The sequence below is a fragment of the Gigantopelta aegis genome, chromosome 6, assembly GCF_016097555.1.
Source record: "Gigantopelta aegis isolate Gae_Host chromosome 6, Gae_host_genome, whole genome shotgun sequence".
NCBI classification, from domain to species: Eukaryota; Metazoa; Mollusca; class Gastropoda; order Neomphalida; family Peltospiridae; genus Gigantopelta; species Gigantopelta aegis.
Window position 1 is genome coordinate 54408142 of NC_054704.1, and position 13470 is coordinate 54421611.

Below are 13470 nucleotides of genomic sequence, written 5' to 3' on the forward strand. Positions count from 1 at the left end.
ACTAGATAGTGTTGCTGCTTAAGTTGAAAGGGATATGTAGAAATCTTCTGCCACAGACAAAGAGGTAATGCAGTCGGTCTCAACGGCTCTTTATGGTGCGACGACCTATGTATCTGACAAAACTCACGCGCTGAAACTTTTCCTTTGATCAGTCTTGAAATTCATGGCCACCAAACTAATTTTTGCGCGATCAAGACATTTGGACACTCCTTGATGTCCCTCGTGAATGGTTTCTATGATTTCAGAATGAAGTGAAACTGGTATGACAATTCTGTCGCAATACAAAAGTAAGTCATTTGACACAGATAATTCACTACGTGCATCAAAGTAACCTTTCACTGGTTCTGTAACAGCTTGTTGATGAGCTGGGCAACCATTCTTTGTGTAACTCATGGCTGCCTGTAGATCTTTGTCTTTCAGAGATTCATTTTTTATGTTTTGAATTTTAGCATCTGAAACTGGTCTGGTTGATTATATCTGGTTGACGAACAGTTTTACATCTTGTTCTGTTGTCAAAACTTCGTCAATCTTCAAAGGATTGCGCGATAACGTATCGGGAACAATCAGATATTTTCCTGGGGCATATTCGACTTTCGCATTGAATCTTCTCAGACACATTAGAAGACTCTAATATCGCAATGGTACCTTATCAAGATCTTGAGTGTTAATGAGTGGTACCAAAGGTTTGTGGTCAGTTTGTAGTATAAACGTGTCTAATACAATCAGATATCACGAGAAATGTTAGCACTTGCGATACACCCTTTCTGTATCTGTGCATACTGTGCATACCAAAGTTTAAGTATGAGAACAGAATGCTACTGGTTTTAGCTGTCCCTCATGATCTTGAAAGAGAGCTGCACCGATACCATAGCTGCTGGCATCTGCACTCACGACTGTCTGCTTAGCCGGATCGAAGAAAGCTAAAGCTGGTGTTGATATCAACATGTCCTTCACCTTTGAACATGAATCCCCCTGTTGTGGACCCCAATAGCATGCACTGGATGATTTTAACAACTCTGTCATTGATTTCATGACTGTAGACAAATCTGGCAGAAATCTTCCGAAATAATTGATCATTCCCAAGATGCACTTCAATTCATTCAAGTTAGTTGGAGCTGCAAGATCACGAATGGCTTGAACCTTCACTGGATTTACACCAACTTCATCGCCGCTGATAATATGTCCATAATACTGGATCTCGGATTGACGAAAGCAACATTTGTCTTTGTTTAGTAGAAGACCAGATTTCCGAACTTTTGCAAGAACTTGGTTTAGTCACCGGTCATGTTCTTCAGCAGTCGAACTGAAAATTAAAATGTCATCAATACAAGCTTCAGCTCCATCCTGATTCTCAAGAATATCGGTCATTTTCTTTTGAAAAATCTCTGGCGCTGAGGTAATCCCGAAAGGAAGACTACGGAAGCAAAATCGTCCTATTGGTGTAATAAAAGTTGTCAGTTTTAAGCTATCCTGGTCAAGTGACATCTAGTAGAATCCGTTTGCAGCATAAAGTTTGCACTTGACAGCTTCATTCAGTTTCTTTAGATCAACATAGATGCGTACTTTCCCGTTCTTTTTAATACTGGTACCATTGGCATACACCAATCAGTTGGCTCTGTGACTTCTTCAATAATACCTTCATTTTTCATTCGGTTTAGTTCATTTCTAACTTTTGACAAAAGTGGAAACTAAACTCTTTTTGAAGTTGCAATACTGTACGGTTTAGCATCGTCTTTCAGAACAATTTTGATTGGTTCACATTTGAGCAGGCCTGGCTTTGTAAATATGTCACTACCGATTCATTTGTTTTCCTCAATGCGTTTTACAAGTCCCATGTCTTGTGAAACCGAATGACCTAAAAAGTTATTCACTTGGTTTCCTGCCACAACAAACACACGAAACTAACATTTCTGTCCTTTGTAAAGGTAGCGTTCTTGAGCACTCTGACACCAACTTAAGAATATGATAAACTCCAGATTCAAACAACCATAACTGATTTTATTATTTCGAGGGGGTTCGTCCTTTCCTAGGACTCGCACGTTTTTCTTGGCGGGCTCAACTCTCACACAAAACTCTGACGTAATACACATATGCTATGAATGGTTATTTAAACCAACATCGTATATGGCTATTAATATCAACATCGTAACAAATATATTCTATTCAGGACGTTGGTGGAAAACCAAAATCTATTGTTGGAAGGTTTTCTGAAATGAAATACCTTTGCTGGTGATACTTTTAATTATCACCTGGTTTCAATTTCTTACAGGAATATAGCTTACGTAGGCTCAAATGTATCACAGGAAGGATTTCCCGTTGAACTAATTATTCTTCCACCTATACACTTTAATTTTATACTTTTTTTTTTTTTACTTTTTTTTTGGGGGGGGGGGGGGGGGGATTTTTGGTGTATTTGATTATCTGTTGATAATTAAATTTCCGCTACATTCATTACGAGATGACGTCATCCCATTGGTCAAGAAATAGCAAAGGGAGTTTGTTCATTACTTGACGTCAGGGAACGTCATATCTGATGACGCCATTTTATATGGGCAAGTTGTCTTATTGAGCGTTATTATTTATGCACCAAAAATAATTCAAAATCAAGTATGAACTTTCAGTGTTATTATTAACAAGTATTATTGAAATTTAATTATAAGTAATGTCTGTTATTTCTTTTAAGTCCTTCAGGGTATATTTATATACGTGTGTTTGTCACGTGTAAAATGACTGGTTGTATAAAATATTTGTTTTATAGACGAGTGTACCACGGAAGAGTGGACAACAGTATGACCTGTCGTCTCGCAGTCATGGACTACGACGGCCTAAATTTACATAAGGCAAAGATACAACACCCCACACAATTATACCTATATGGTTCGTATTTTCAAAGTAATATACTGAATATACTGTGGGTTGATGGGTTGGAACTGAATGGAATTAAACATAATATATATACTACTCAAAAGAATTTAAGGGTCAAAAATTTATAACCAAATAAGTTTCAGAGTGTATTAGATTTATGATGTAAACTACACCAAAAATTTAATTTATTGTTCCATATTTACAAAAAACCACAAATAAACGTCACTGTATACAAGAAAGTCACATGACATGCTGTCAAAGTTGAAGGTTGTCAAACATGGATTTTACACATTAGAACATTCGTTTAATAGTGTGTGCCACTCTGCCATAAGAAGTTGACCCAGATCATGAAGGCTGGCCGGAGGGGCATGGTTATCCCGAACTCTCCTGCCTAATTCGTCCCAGGCGTGCTCTATTGGGGCCAAGTCAGGCGAATATGCTGGCCAATCCATCCTGGCGATACCTTGTTGTCAGAGAAAGTCCGTTACCACCCTGGCGCGGTGGGGTCTGGCATTGTCATCCTGCAGAACTGCCCCGCCGCCAATCTGCTGAAGGCCTGGGAGAACCAACGGCCGGATAATCTCATTCAGATAGCGGATTCCATTCAGATTGCCATCCACCACATAGAGGGGGGTCCTGTGGTGGATAGAGATGCCACCCCACACCATGACGCTGCCACCACCGAACCGGTGACGTTGTCTAACGTTAACGTCAGCGAAGCGCTCCCCAGGACGTCTGTAGACACGAACCCGACCGTCGTTGAACTGGAGACTAAACCTGGACTCATCAGTGAACATCACTCGACCCCACTGAACACGTTGCCACCGCAGATGAAGTGTGCACCAGTGACGTCTGGCCGTTCTGTGACGTGGTAGGAGTGGTGGTCGAACAGCCTGGCGACGGCAGCGTAGATTATTGGCTCTCAGACGATTGCGTATGGTTTGATCAGACACTCGAGTTCCAGTCGCAGTCCGCAGATTGTCACGTAATCGGCGTGCAGTTGTTGTGCGTTGACGTAGAGCCATATTGGTGATGTAGTGGTCCTCTCTATTTGTAGTGCTTCGGGGTCTTCCCGAACGTGGACGATTTCGAACAGAATTCGTTGCTTGGTACCGTTGCCACAGTCGGCCAACGACATTCTGACTGACACCAAGTCTCAGAGCAACATTTCTTTGCGTATTGCTATCCTGAAGCCAAGCAATAGCCCTTCCTCGATCTTCGATAGTCAGTTGACGTCGTACCATTGTCAAATTTGGAGTGTGCACCTACACCAACGCAAGCTCCAATTATACGGAAATTCAGCATTGGGAACATGGAATACGCATGCAAAGCGTGCAAATGAAGCGCTTTGTGAAAAAGCAAGTTAATGGCACTTAGCAGACCTTTCGCTTTCGCCCTAATTTACGTGCAAATGTAAGCATGTTTTCGCCATTAGAACTAGTCGACAGTGTCAATGACAGTGGATTTTAATTCATTTATGGGTTGCTTAGACCCACTTTCGTCAAAATGGAACAATACCATGCGTGACATTATGGTCAAGCTAATATAATTGACATTCAGAAAATAATGTCGAAAATATCGTCTGACCCTTAAATTCTTTTGAGTAGTATATATATATATATATATATATATATATATATATATATATATATATATATTTAACGGCAACCCATCACAAAACACACATCAGCTATTGAGTGTCAAACAAAGGTATACGACAATCAACATCAATGGTGATGATAATGCTGCTGCTGCAATGTAGCATGCCAACATAAAATCTTTAGTAAGACAGAAACAAACGTTATGATTAACTATAAAAACAGTGTATCAAAGTGCTGCAAACATAAAAGATAATTACACAGATGAACCTATACAAAAGTATCAGCTATTGGAACATTATTTTTCCTGAATGGACAGTTACTCATTATTCTCATTTGCTTTTTTTTTTGCTTTTTTTGTACCGACTAACAGATTGTTCTCTTTACTGTTTGTACCAGGTAATATCTTGTACTTGATTGAGAGTAGCAAATGGAAGATCAATAAAATAGAACAGATGAATGAAACTCCTTCGGCTGGCCCGGAACTAGTATGCAAACGTCCAATTATAGCCATACACCAGGACACAATGTTTCAACTCTGTGACATTAATGGGTAATTTACATTCACATTATAATTAATGTGTCAGTTTAGAGAATGTGTTGATTTTTACATTAAGTTATACAGTACTCTGGTGTGTTCTTAGATGTTTGTATGTCCGGTGTGTTCTTAGATGTTTTATCAATCGTTATGTTCTTAGATGTCTGTATGTCAGGTGTGTTCTTAGATGTCTGTATGTCAGGTGTGTTCTTAGATGTCTGTACGTCCGGTGTGTTTTTAGATATCTGTATGTCCGGTGTGTTCTTAGATATTTGTACGTCTGGAGTGTTCTTAGATGTCTGTATGTCAGGTGTGTTCTTAGATGTCTGTACGTCCGGTGTGTTTTCAGATATCTGTACCTGTTCTTAGATGTTTTATCAATCGTTATGTTCTTAGATGTGTGCACGTCCAGTGTGTTCTTAGATATTTGTACGTCCGGTGTGTTCTTAGATGTTTGTACGTCCGGTGTGTTCTTAGGTGTCTGTGACATTAATGGGTAATTTACATGGTAATTAATGTGTCAGTATAGAGAATGTGTTGATTTTTACATTAAGTTATACAGTACTCAAAAAAAAGAAAAAAAAGAGAAACAAGGTGCATAATACTTCTGGTTAGAACATCGCGTGTGTTCTTAGATGTCTGTACGTCCGGTGTGTTCTTAGATGTTTGTACGTCCGGTGTGTTCTTAGATGTTTTATCAATCGTTATGTTCTTAGATGTCTGTATGTCTGGTGTGTTCTTAGATGTCTGTACGTCCGGTGTGTTCTTAGATATGTGTACGTCCGTTGTGTTCATAGATATGTGTACGTCCGTTGTGTTCATAGATATGTGTACGTCCGGTGTGTTCTTAGATGTCTGTACATCCGGTGTGTTCTTAGATGTCTGTACATCCGGTGTGTTCTTAGATATTTGTACGTCTGGTGTGTTCTTAGATATTTGTACGATATTTGTACGTCCGGTGTGTTCTTAGATATTTGTACGTCCAGTGTGTTCTTAGATATTTGTACATCTGGTGTTTTCTTAGATATCTGTATGTCCGGTGTGTTCTTAGATATTTGTACATTCACATTATAATTAATGTGTCAGTTTAGAGAATTTGTTGATTTTTACATTAAGTTATACAGTACTCAAAAAAACAGAAGAAGAAAAAGAAACAAGGTGCATAATACTTCTGGTTAGAACATCGCGTGTGTTCTTAGATGTCTGTACGTTTAGTGTGTTCTTAGATGTTTGCGCATCCGAAGTGTTCTTAGATGTCTGTACGTCCGGTGCGCTCTTAGATATTTGTACGATACTTGTACGTCCGGTGTGTTCTTAGATATTTGTACGTCCGGTGTGTTCTTAGATATTTGTACATCCGGTGTGTTCTTAGATATTTGTACATCCGGTGTTTTCTTAGATACCTGTATGTCCGGTGTGTTCTTAGATATTTGTATGTCTGGTGTGTTCTTAGATGTTTGTATGTCCGGTGTGTTCTTAGATGTTTTATCAATCGTTATGTTCTTAGATGTCTGTATGTCAGGTGTGTTCTTAGATGTCTGTATGTCAGGTGTGTTCTTAGATGTCTGTACGTCCGGTGTGTTTTTAGATATCTGTATGTCCGGTGTGTTCTTAGATATTTGTACGTCTGGAGTGTTCTTAGATGTCTGTATGTCAGGTGTGTTCTTAGATGTCTGTACGTCCGGTGTGTTTTCAGATATCTGTACCTGTTCTTAGATGTTTTATCAATCGTTATGTTTAGATGTGTGCACGTCCAGTGTGTTCTTAGATATTTGTACGTCCGGTGTGTTCTTAGATGTTTGTACGTCCGGTGTGTTCTTAGGTGTCTGTGACATTAATGGGTAATTTACATGGTAATTAATGTGTCAGTATAGAGAATGTGTTGATTTTTACATTAAGTTATACAGTACTCAAAAAAAAGAAGAAAAAAAAGAGAAACAAGGTGCATAATACTTCTGGTTAGAACATCGCGTGTGTTCTTAGATGTCTGTACGTCCGGTGTGTTCTTAGATGTTTGTACGTCCGGTGTGTTCTTAGATGTTTTATCAATCGTTATGTTCTTAGATGTCTGTATGTCTGGTGTGTTCTTAGATGTCTGTACGTCCGGTGTGTTCTTAGATATGTGTACGTCCGTTGTGTTCATAGATATGTGTACGTCCGTTGTGTTCATAGATATGTGTACGTCCGGTGTGTTCTTAGATGTCTGTACATCCGGTGTGTTCTTAGATGTCTGTACATCCGGTGTGTTCTTAGATATTTGTACGTCTGGTGTGTTCTTAGATATGTGTACGATATTTGTACGTCCGGTGTGTTCTTAGATATTTGTACGTCCAGTGTGTTCTTAGATATTTGTACATCTGGTGTTTTCTTAGATATCTGTATGTCCGGTGTGTTCTTAGATATTTGTACATTCACATTATAATTAATGTGTCAGTTTAGAGAATTTGTTGATTTTACATTAAGTTATACAGTACTCAAAAAAACAGAAGAAGAAAAAGAAACAAGGTGCATAATACTTCTGGTTAGAACATCGCGTGTGTTCTTAGATGTCTGTACGTTTAGTGTGTTCTTAGATGTTTGCGCATCCGAAGTGTTCTTAGATGTCTGTACGTCCGGTGCGCTCTTAGATATTTGTACGATACTTGTACGTCCGGTGTGTTCTTAGATATTTGTACGTCCGGTGTGTTCTTAGATATTTGTACATCCGGTGTGTTCTTAGATATTTGTACATCCGGTGTTTTCTTAGATACCTGTATGTCCGGTGTGTTCTTAGATATTTGTATGTCTGGTGTGTTCTTAGATGTCTGTATGTCTGGTGTGTTCTTAGATGTGTGCACGTCCGGTGTGTTCTTAGATGTCTGTACGTCCGGTGTGTTCTTAGATGTGTGCACGCGCTGTGTGTTCTTAGATGTCTGTATGTTTGGTGTGTTCTTAGATGTCTGTATGTTTGGTGTGTTCTTAGATGTGTGTATGTCGGTGTGTTCTTAGATGTCTGTACGTCCGGTGTGTTCTTAGATGTGTGCACGTCCGGTGTGTTCTTAGATGTCTGTACGTCTGGTGTGTTCTTAGATGTGTGTACGTCCGGTGTGTTCTTAGATGTGTGTACGTCCGGTGTGTTCTCAGATATGTGTATATTTGTACGTCTGGTGTATTCAGTTTACTGAAGATCCGGTGTTGATGGGTTTCACTGTACTAGTGTAAGAATTGATGCTTTTTTGTTTTGTTTGTTTATTTGTTAAATAATGGGGATTGCTTTTTTATTGTAATGCTATTGCAGGCCCATAGGAACCCGGGTCCGGTGCCTTTGCTCCGCACCCCTATTGGTAGTACTAAACCAAATATCTTCCGGCTGGGTCAAAGTTCGAGGTGCACCCAACTTTTGATAGAGAAGTGAACACCACAAGTCCTGTGATTGGTTATAAATGTGAGTGTGTTGGATGTAAAAAAAATAATTTCATCTGGGTAAAAAAAAAAGTGCAATTTTATTTCATCTAGTACCAATGTGTCAAGTAGCCTTGTGCTTGAAACATGTATGGGGTACCGGTAAAAAAAAGTACTCGAATTTTGTGCGAAACTAGGGTAGTCATAGACGCTACCCGTTATCTCAGAAACGAGCAGCTTGACCCCCATTTTTTTTCTGATTCACTTTAAGTGTAAGGGGTGGTAGTATTTATATCCGTGGCGTTTATGTCGGTTGATACGTTGCAGGTAGGAGTTTTAGCCACATATGTTACTATTGTCGTCTATGGGATTTGATTTGGTAGTATACACCCTATTTCAGGACCAAAAATGTACACTTGTGCTCCCCACCAATAAAGACTCTACTAGACTGTGTCCTGCCCCTACTTCAGATGTAGTTCCTACGGGCCTGTATTGTTTAATAAAATGTTTAATAAAATGTATCTCTGATTTATGTATAGGTTTTTCCTGGGTTTTTTCTCTTCCCACAGTCATACAGCACATATATACGCCATAACTATATCGAACGAGGAACAGAAGACTTTCCGCGAAAATGTCATCAAAGCTAAAGTGATGATGATCGTTGAAACGCCGTACATTGCCTGGTAATCATTCTAGGAACAGCTTGGTGCTGATCTTGTTTTACACCATTAGAACAGATATCGTTGTTGTTGTTATTGTTAATAATATTACTACTACTACTACCATTATTATTATTGTCATTGTAAGTCGGTGTGTGTGTGCGTGTGCGCGCGCGTGTCTCTCTATCTGTGTCTCTGTGTCTCTCTCTCTCTCTCTCTCTCTGTGTGTGTCTCTCTCTCTGTGTGTGCGTGCGTGTGCGTGTGCGTGTGTCTCTGTGTCTGTGTCTGTGTGTGTCTCTGTCTCTGTCTCTGTGTGTGTGTCTGTGTGTGTGTGTGTGTGTGTGCGTGTGCGTGTGCGTGTGCGTGTGTTGTGTGTGATTAGTGCTATAAATGAATGACGTATAAATATGTCTGATTAATATACACCTATTATAATTATAGCTTGGCAATCCGTCATCATCGTTTGTGGTCATACCTATTATTACCATTGTAGTTGTGTTGTTGTCATTGTAAAAGATTAGTGGGTGTAACAAAAATAATGTGTAACAAATTTGTTATAGCAAATATGGGTGGTTTTTACAACAAATTTTAAGAAAACATACAATTTTAAAATATTTACATTAACACTAATGATAATTGATTAATGACCATTAGGCAGAAATCGAATAAATTTGGATTAAACGACATTTTGAATTTATCTAGAATGTTGACGTCTGCCTCTATGTCGTAATCAAAGAAAGAATATTATATACGTGTAAGCAATTTGTTACAATATTCTAACATTGCTAACATTCTATATAAAGGGAATGTGTAAGGCGAAAATTCAATTGTCCGTAATTCTTTTGCATATACGTATACGTAATTCATAATACATTACTGTTGTCGAATGCGAATACGTGTACGTAAACGCATTAATGGAATCTACTCAAACCTATTGGTATTGAAAGTTATCGTTACGGATTATGTATCACAGATACATGCGTAATTAATAATGCATAGAATGGCATATTTCATTATACTTGTTTTGATGCCTGATTGAATTTGAAATTTTGACTTTTGAAACTGACTTTGTATGCTTTTTAAGACATTCACATTAGGAAGTAAAGTAATACAGTTTTTTTAGGAGGCAGGAGGAGCTGCGTTAATAGCATGCATAACAAATTCCTTAATTAACCAATTATGAATTAGCGAAGTTCAAATACTTTTTGTGTCAGACATTAATAGAAATCATATATACCAACTTAACAGAATCAATGCAATATTTTATCAAAGTATTCGAGAAAACTTTGATTAACCAATGTTTTTTCATAACCAAGAAACCTGTTTGAAATCTAGATTAGCTAACTTACTTTTGTCATTCATCTTTTGTCTTCTATTGGCGTTTTAGTTTTAGTGTAGTCTGGAAATTATTTTTTGCAGTTGGATCGAAATAAAATTTCAGACATTTCATCAGTATAATTTTAATGAACACGTCATATCGTACCTAGATATATAATATTTTAAAAGTAGGTTCTTCATCATTAAACTTTAGTTAGAATTGCCAGTCATGAATGTTAAAGGTGTATTCGTGACTTTACAGACATTTTGTCATGCTCCCGGCTAACAAAGGTTTTTTTTAATGAAGATTAATATCTTATAATTAAACTGGTTTATTTTAGTATTTTCACAGGGGTGCTGTGACAGGGCAATGCTGTTACTCCCAGCTTTTCTCTGTGTTACATTTGTACATCGTTCTGTATAAACTTTCTTTCGCCGCTTTTTAAAATTCCCTCCCACCCCACCTATTACTGGTGTTTTGATAAATATTGTAGTTATAAACACATTTGTATATGGAAGATATGCTTTATAATGTATAGCAAATACTGTAATTTTTTCAAGTAACTTTTTATGAGATGTAGATAATAGCATGCTTGTTATATTGTTATACAGTATAATATTTAATTATGAATGTGTGTCCATAGCATCAATTGTTATTCTTAATTCTTAATTATTAGCGTGCTGCCGTAGAGCTTTTCCTTTGCTTTCTTAGAGATAAATTGTGTGGATACTGAACAGTAATTGTGTGCTGGACATCATGAACACGTGTGGCAATCGGACTAGTATGATTGTGCACGACAGGTTGCTTAAACATTGACTGAATATATCCAACTGATGATGCGGAACATTCTGTCATCGCGGATCGGAGTTGATGTGTATGAAATATGGAGGGCAGGCTGGTATCGTACATACATATTACAGTGTTTAATGTACATGTATGATGATATGGTTGCTTTCAGGATGAGGTTACTCTGAAAAGCTGGTGTTTTGAACATTTATACCGGGTAGTTCTTACCCAATCCATCAAACCCTCCGAAGGGCTAAACCAAGGGGGGCAACCTCGGGAGACCAACCACGACGACCCCCAACAGGCAAGATTCCAGTAAGATCTGCAATTCGGGAAACTAAGTCAAAATTACTCAAGTAGCTCCTTAATTTTATTTTCGGTGAACCGTTCCAAATCATGCACCAAATTACCTCAAGAAAACTGCGCGATGTCTTTATATTGTTGACTTAATCCTACAGGACATTCAAAATTCAATAGCACCACAAGTTCCCCCGCCCGCTACAGAACCTGGTCGGGCTGTTGGTGGCAAGCGCTAGTCCCTCCTCCGACCTTCCTCAAACCCTTTCCTGTCCTGGACCGAGAAGCCGGCGCAAGTCGACACCAGCGCCCATGACAGGTGTGTGCTACAATAGCTTATTCTGATTGTACACGTTAAGCCCTTTGGCCTGACCTGATCTCACCTGGTAGTGCTTCCTGTGCTCTGCTATGGTTGTACCCTTGGGGGCTGAAACTTGTTACGGTCTACCCTACGAGTTTCGGGATGGAATGCACGTATGTGGTATAGTTGAGTGGTATGGTATGGTATGGTATTGTATGGTATTAACATGTACATTCAGAGCACCCTGTTTTAGCGCACGCTTGTTATGGGCACAGGTGCCGGCCTCGGCCGGCTCCTCCGTCCAGGACAGGAAAGGGATGGGATGGGATGGGATGTGTGGGAGAAGGGACCGTCTGCACTGGCAGGTGCAAGAGAGCACGAACAGCCCGACCGGGGTCGGTAACAGGACCACAGGCGCTATGGAATTTGGAATGTCCTAAAGGGAAAAATAGTTGTGTGGGTTCTAAGGTCTTTTATGTACTACATGTGTATGGCATACTCTGCTATGGTTTCCCCTAGGTAGTAGTTTGGATGTTATTGTGTCCGGTACCGTTGAAGGTCGATACTCAGCACTGGTAAACCACTTATACATGTGCATATTTGAAGGCTGTCCTGCTATGGGTTACTTTAGAGGGCAGTTCGCTTGTTAGATTTATATTATGCCTGCTCACCATATCGGTTTATTAGTATTACTTTGTAATAAAGATCTGTGGCATTTTAATCCAAGTTATGTGTTAAGTTATTATTTATTATTAAAGGGACATTCCTGAGTTTGCTCCACTGTAAGATGTTTCCGACTAACAAAATATTTCTACGATTAAACTTACATATTAAATATATTTTCTTGTTTAGAATATCAGTGTCTGTATATTCAATGTGTTTCTGGTCTTCTTAATATTTGTGAGAAGCCCAAACTGGATTTTGTCTTCAAATATATACTACTCAAAAGAATTTAAGTGTCAAAAATTTATAACCAAATAAGTTTCAGAGTGTATTAGATTGATGATGTAAAACTACACCAGATTTTTTATTTATTGTTCCACATTTACAAAAAAACACAAATAAACGTCACTGTATACAAGAAAGTCACATGACATGCTGTCAAAGTTGAAGGTTGTCAAACATGGATTTTACACATTAGAACATTCGTTTAATAGTGTGTGAATCCACCCCGGCGCGAATACACTCGACACATCGTTGCCTCATGCTGTTGATCAGACGTGTGAAGAACTCTTGGGGAATGGCCTGCCACTCGGCCATAAGAAGTTGACCCAGATCATGAAGGTTGGCCGGAGGGGCATGGTTATCCCGAACTCTCCTGCCTAATTCGTCCCAGGCAATCTCTATTGGGGCCAAGTCAGGCGAATATGCTGGCCAATCCATCCTGGCGATACCTTGTTGTCTGAGAAAGTCCGTTACCACCCTGGCGCGGTGGAGTCTGGCATTGTCATCCTGCAGAACTGCCCCGCCGCCAATCTGCTTAAGGCCTGGGAGAACCAACTGCCGGATAATCTCATTCAGATAGCGGATTCCATTCAGATTGCCATCCACCAAATAGAGGGAGGTCCTGTGGTGGATAGAGATGCCGCCCCACACCATGACGCTGCCACCACCGAACCGGTGACGTTGTCTAACGTTAACGTCAGCGAAGCGCTCCCCAGGACGTCTGTAGACACGAACCCGACCGTCGTTGAACTGGAGACTAAACCTGGACTCATCAGTGAACA

General features: G+C 39.3%; 1 protein-coding gene and 1 long non-coding RNA gene across 4 annotated transcripts in view; both read left to right on the forward strand.

Annotated features, from left to right (window-relative positions):
• LOC121374030 overlaps positions 1-9233 on the forward strand; it is a 28433-nt gene extending 19200 nt beyond the window's left edge. For 2 of the 3 annotated variants that reach the window (XM_041500907.1, XM_041500906.1), the window contains 3 exons: positions 2759-2877; positions 4863-5016; positions 8952-9233. In XM_041500907.1, coding sequence (XP_041356841.1) covers positions 2759-2877; positions 4863-5016; positions 8952-9069 — 391 coding nt within the window. In that variant the 3' untranslated portion in view covers positions 9070-9233. Of the gene's footprint in view, positions 1-2758; positions 2878-4862; positions 5017-8278; positions 8420-8951 lie in introns of those variants that run through there. The other variant, XM_041500908.1, reaches the window with a different exon arrangement.
• Positions 9234-9311: 78 nt separating this feature from the next.
• Positions 9312-12469, forward strand: LOC121375377. The gene is made up of 2 exons (XR_005958305.1): positions 9312-12018; positions 12049-12469. It is a non-coding gene; the product is annotated as an uncharacterized LOC121375377 (long non-coding RNA).
• Positions 12470-13470: the final 1001 nt, after the last annotated feature.